General features: G+C 38.1%; 1 protein-coding gene across 1 annotated transcript; it reads left to right on the top strand.

Annotated features, from left to right (window-relative positions):
* Positions 1-3419: 3419 nt before the first annotated feature.
* On the top strand, positions 3420-5669 carry LOC306698133 (monocyte chemotactic protein 1B-like). Its single transcript, XM_079162314.1, has 3 exons — positions 3420-3536; positions 4782-4899; positions 4991-5669. Exons 1-3 carry the CDS (start codon positions 3470-3472, stop codon positions 5103-5105), a joined length of 300 nt encoding a protein of 99 aa, XP_079018440.1. The 5' UTR covers positions 3420-3469; the 3' UTR covers positions 5106-5669.
* Positions 5670-5921: the final 252 nt, after the last annotated feature.

Below are 5921 nucleotides of genomic sequence, written 5' to 3' on the forward strand. Positions count from 1 at the left end.
GTGGAAAACTCCCTTTACACTGAAACTAAAGTCAGATCAGACATATGACAAACACAAGGCAGTAAGACTGAACACATGTCAAAGGGCTTTGTTTGATGTCCAATTCATTCTCAGCTCTGAGGTATTTCTTGATTCTCTACCAGTGTGTTCAGTTAAAAAGCATTTAGCAGCTGAAGAGACAGATATTTTTCTCAAACGCTGGTAGTTACATCTGAAATGATATATAAATGTGCAAATGAGGCATTATCTTATTAAATATTCAAAATTCTTGTTTCATTTTGTTAACATATTGGAGTCAAACGTTTTTATAGAGGGAATGTTGGGTATCTCTTTGTATTACTTAATAAGTCAGAAAATAAAAAGATATCAACTTTTTTTTTTTTTAATCTCCACATTTCTAGTACTAAAATGTTCTATAAATCAGGCTATGAATGATGTATGAACAAACCCCTCTTCACAAACCTTCAGAATATAGATAGGAGTGAAACTGAAAATGTTGGTGTATGTAAGTACTGAATTGGAGATTTTAAAAAAAATCTCTAACTTAATCAGTGCATGAAAAATGAAGTTGTTGCCCGGTGTGTCTCACAGTGTATCTTCATTATTCGGATCTGCTTCAAAATTGAATGGTTTCTTCCTTGCCCTATGCTACATACTTGTTTTTCTGGCCCCATGTGGCCAGAAAAAAAGACAATTAAAGCTGCACTAATCAATACTTTGATATAAGCAATTGTTTAAAAGACCACTTGTGATGAACCAATAGAGAATCCTCATCCAACCCTGCAGTTGGCCCTTAGCTCTATAGAGCGTTTTTCCGCTCATTGTTTAGGTTTTACGACCTGCAACTCTACTGTTGTCATTTAGTTTCATTCAGGCGGCAACCTCCGGTTCTGAGAAGAAAAGCAAATGCGGAAGCACCTTCAACATGAATTCTCTCTAATGACATTAGACTCCTCTGGTTGTATAGAAGTCTATGAGAAAATGACTCTACTTCTCTCTTGATTTATTACCTCAGTAAACATTGTAAACATGAGTTTATGGTCTCAATCTCTAGTTTCAAGTCTTCGTCAATACAGCATGATGTTCATTTAGTAAATCAAATAGACCATAAAGCAGGGGATGCTTTAGGGCGGGGCTACACTGTGATTGACAGGTCTCTACCAGAGACGTATACGGCGTCTCTACGTGACTCCTCCACAGTCCAATTATGGTCACAGGTTGCAAAAAAACAAGATGGTGATGACGAAATCGCCAAACTGGAGGCTTCAAAACCGTAGTCCACAAGTCAATGGGTGACATCACAGTGACTACGTCCACTTCTTCTATACAGTCTTAAGTGACCCAAAAACCCATTGCTATGAATTGTACATTTTCTAAATCAAATCAAAATTCAAGAATGTTATTTATTTTCTTTACTAATTTTTAACACGTATTCATCCATCTCAACATGTCTTTTATTTTAGTGCCTTTACAGTCTTAAACCATAACAAGAACTGAAGTCAGATAATTGGTCTTGTCCCTGAACTCTAATGTAAATCATCATTACTGAATTGAGCATGAATATCTTGACCTTGGATAAGTATTTTGGACAAAATAATCCACCAACTGGCTTTTTTTTTTAGCTTTCAACCGCATGGTCTTCATCCATCTCCAGTGCTAGTAATGTAAACGATCTTCATATTCTTTTGTCATACAACTCTAATGGAGAATTACTGTACTCTGATAGAGTAAACGGCTTGAGATTCCTTTTAATACAAGGCACAACAAAATGTCTGTCTCTTTGTACATGAAACTCATCTCATCACATCCAGCTGCTGCGAGGTGTCTTCATATATGTCGGCTTCAGACTTGGTAAAAGGATTATTATGACTATTTATGATTATTATGAGTCAGACATACAGATCTCACACGAAGCTCACCTGTTATGATACAGAATCAGAATCAGAACCGTTTATTTTGCCAGAGTATGTTGCACATATAAGGAATTTTACTTGGTGGATGGTGCATAACATTAAACAGTCAACACAGTGCAAAAAGTACAATGTGTACTTGAATGATAGATACTCCTGCAGCTTCTTTTTGGAAGCCCACCTTGACCCTGCTAAAAGATTATTTAGTTTACATACAATTTGTGCCGGTACAAACCCGGTGTGATTGTGAATCTACTTCACAGGTTATTGCCTCAGTGTGGACATGAGCAGGTCGCCCCAAAATATATTTTTATGTTGAACATATCACGTGTTTTACAAGACAAAAAAGATTTGACAAAAGCTGTAAAAAAGAAAAGTATAATTTTGTCAAATGGAATTCTCCGGGTTTGGAACCACTCATTCAGTCCAAACCGTCAAAATGAAGTCTTCCTTCTCGTGTTGATGACATCATTGTTGTGCAGTGATCCTAGTGAAAACCCATGATCATCCCCAAACTGGGAAGTTTAACTTCCTTGTAATGAAAAGATGTATTGCATGCCACTCAATCACCCATTAATCTCTCTTGATAGAGTTGTTCCGATACAATCTAGTATCCATGGCATTTTGCGAAATACTCACGAATTAGTATTGTTGTGGTTCTGTTACCTAAACTTAAAGTTTGTGACGGTATTCATAAACCTAACTACATGGTTTTGTCGCCAAAACCTAACTGTACAAAGTTATTTCAAGCCCAACCATGATGTTTTTCCTCATCCTAACCTCAAGCCACGAAACAAATTTCCTATTCATGTCCCTGTACACGAAACCAATTGGTTGCACTTTGTGACTATTTCACAAACTGCCCTGAGACTGTGTTATCCGACAACAGTATCGAAAATGCCTCCAAATCTATGTTAAAATCGGCAGAAGGAGAGCTAATTAGCATTAGCTGTTAGCAGCCGGTGGGCAGCACAGTCCTCGGGAAAGGAAGAAATGGTATGGGAACATGTTGTTACAAGAATGTTGTCAGGCAAAATGTTCTGTATTGCAGATATATGGACATTTATGAGTCAAGCAAAATGGCTTTCTCATTCTGTGTGTAGGGGGAGACGGCTGGCTTCTGCCTCTTTGTATATTAATGATATTGGTTCTATGTAGCTGCTCTCAAAGAACTGTTGTAGCTGTGACGTGTAGGTGGCGAACAGAAAGTACAGTTGGTCACAATTAATGTGTAATTCACAGGGAAACCACGCTCGAAAACAAAAAAAGTACTTCTTTATTTAACACGTTGAGCGCAGGGTTCAGTGAATCAGTGAATGTCAGCGTGTTTAGGGAAGTGAAATGGACTTCCCACCAACACACGTGGCCCATATATGAAACTCCCGGTAATTCCCCACCGATCAAGGGGAGAGATACTGACACGTCATAGTGAAGTCCCAGTAAAGGAGCTTTGGGACCCCCCGGCTGCTCCTGAACTGTATAAAGGTGGGAGTTCAAGTTCACAGAGCAGAAGAGAAGAACAGGCTGATAACACTCACCTACTACACAGTGAAGGGAACATGGCTGCTGCTCGTCTTGCTCTGTCCGTGCTGGTGCTGATGCTGGCTGCCGTCACTCTGACTGAAGGTAGGAAGAGGCTGGTCAATAGCACATTCAATCAATCGTTTAAATCTTGATGGTGACACTAGTACATTTGATATAATGGATGTAATTCAATCTGATCAGCTCAAACAAACATAACATTTTAACAACTTTATAAGGTGGTAATATGTAGTATTATTCTACTAAATAAGATCTATCAATGCAGCTTTAAAGGTTGTGAAACCCTGATTTGATCCGGTGCCATGTACACTAGTTGTATGAAAGGACTTTGACATTGTTCTAGTCTTACTCTTAAAGAGAAATTCACCCTAAAATATCATTCAGATGTTTGTTTGCAGCTTACTTTCCATACAAGATTAAAAAAAAAATTATATTTATTTCTTAACATCCACAAGATACATTTAGGTGTTTATTTCAACACTTTGTCGATTTGTGTCTGTAGATTTATCCTAAATTCAACAAAAGTTAGCATTAGATAATGCCTAATTTGCATAATTAAACATAACATTTCAGAAAACTTCCAATACAAAAAATGATAGTCTTAATGTAAACTGGTGATATTTTATGTAGATATCTATTCGTTCATTGTTTTACCCTATTCACCTGTAGTATCTTCAAAATGTCTGTAATTGTACAAAACATTTATTTAAAATGAGTACTTTCTCAGACTTTGATCCAGAAATCTTCAGTAGCTCATACACCAAACGTTACACTTCCATTCCTCTCTATATTCTGAAGGTTGTTACAGAGGAGTTTGTTCATACATCAATCATAGCCTAATTTCATGAATAAAAACATGGGGAAAATTGAGTTTTTTTTAGTCATACATACCTAATATCCCTCTATAAAAACCTTTGACTCTAATATGTCAACAAAATGAAACAAGAATTTTGAACCTGACTTTAATGTTCAGATTTCTGTTCTGGAAATGTATGAAAAATAGCACATATTTAATAAGATAATGCAGTATTCACATATTTAAACATACATTTTCTGTAAACTTGTAATACAAAATATAATGTTCTCAAGTTTCATGGTGATACCCATTAGTTACATTTTTGTACCATGTACCTGTGACTCCCTTTTAATTGAATCGATGTATACAGTATCTTTAACAGTAACAAGCATCTATACGTTTTCTTTGTCAGTATGACAATGGAACAACCCATTCGACAACAGTATCAGATAGCGGCTTCAGAGGAAATCAAATGGAAACACAAAAGCGAGTGAGTGTGTGTAAGTTGTTCATTGGTGTGTGTTTGTTTTCAGGTTTGCGTGGCGCCGGCCCCAAGAGATGCTGCTTCCGTTTCAATGAGATCGAGGTGCCCAGCAACAGAGTGGTCGGCTACATCAGGACCAGCCAGCGGTGCTCCAAGCCCGCCGTCCTGTAAGTACCCGTCCTCGGACACACGCGTCCTCGCCGCCGTTGTCTCCGCGCGTGGACTCGCTGACATGTCCTGCTTGGTGTGTGTGTTCAGGTTGAAGACCGTGGCGGGGCGTCACCTGTGTGCCAGACCCTCAGCCGCTTGGGTGAAGGAGCTTATCGGCCACCTGGACGCCAAATCTGTCCCAGGAGAGACGTCCAACCTGTAACCATGGCGACGCCACGTCCCCCCCCCCTATCAGAGCCTCTGGTGGACAACATCTGGCCAGTTATTGTTTCTTGATGCTGCAAATTCAAACTGTCAAAGATGCGTTACCATAAGGTCTGCAGGAGGGCATGCTTCCATCTATATGCAAAATATTTACTAAAACACAAATTATTGTTTTGTTTTGTGACACTCATGGAGACACATTCCGTTTATACATTTCTGACTTTAAAAAAAGTTTAATTTGAGTATGGAACAATATGTATAGTTTTTGCTTCCACTCTGACCGTCAACACTGTGAAATACTGTTGCTTTGTGATTTGAATTGACTGAACAGGAAAAAAAAGAGCAATAAAAAGAGCAATGCCTCCCAACTTCACCTATCAGTAGAGTATAAGCTACGGGTCAATGCCACTATTTATACAACCAACCTCTGTGAGCTCTTCTTCTTGTTTTTTTGTATAAACTTAACATAAAGTGATGGTGGATTTCTTTTTTCGATAGTACTTGTCCAGAGAAGTACTAAATATATTTCTGTATGCTTGATTTTATGCTTGATTCTGTTGAATTAAAGCAAGATAATATTTCATTGTGGTCTCTGTTGTTCTCCCTCACACTTCCCGTGTGTTAATTCCCTTTTTGATATGACATAAACTAGTGTATGCTGAAGAGGTGGAGCCATACTAAGAAATACCAGGAGTCGCCTGCAAATTAGCTGGAATCACAAGTTTTATCTCAACTTTAATGTCAAATTCCATTTTTTTAAATCTTTTCATCTTCCCTTTCAAAGCCAGGGTTTTGTTATTTACTGTTGAGCAGC

This window comes from Pholis gunnellus (genome assembly GCF_910591455.1).
Source record: "Pholis gunnellus genome assembly, chromosome: 7".
Classification (NCBI taxonomy): Eukaryota; Metazoa; Chordata; class Actinopteri; order Perciformes; family Pholidae; genus Pholis; species Pholis gunnellus.

Bases quoted from the DNA above. Each gene is read 5' to 3' on its own strand.
- LOC306698133 (XM_079162314.1), top strand. From the start codon at position 3,470: ATGGCTGCTGCTCGTCTTGCTCTGTCCGTGCTGGTGCTGATGCTGGCT. The intron at 3,537-4,781 runs GTAGGAAGAGGC...GTTTGTTTTCAG, and splicing joins TGCCGTCACTCTGACTGAAG to GTTTGCGTGGCGCCGGCCCC. The intron at 4,900-4,990 runs GTAAGTACCCGT...GTGTGTGTTCAG, and splicing joins TGCTCCAAGCCCGCCGTCCT to GTTGAAGACCGTGGCGGGGC.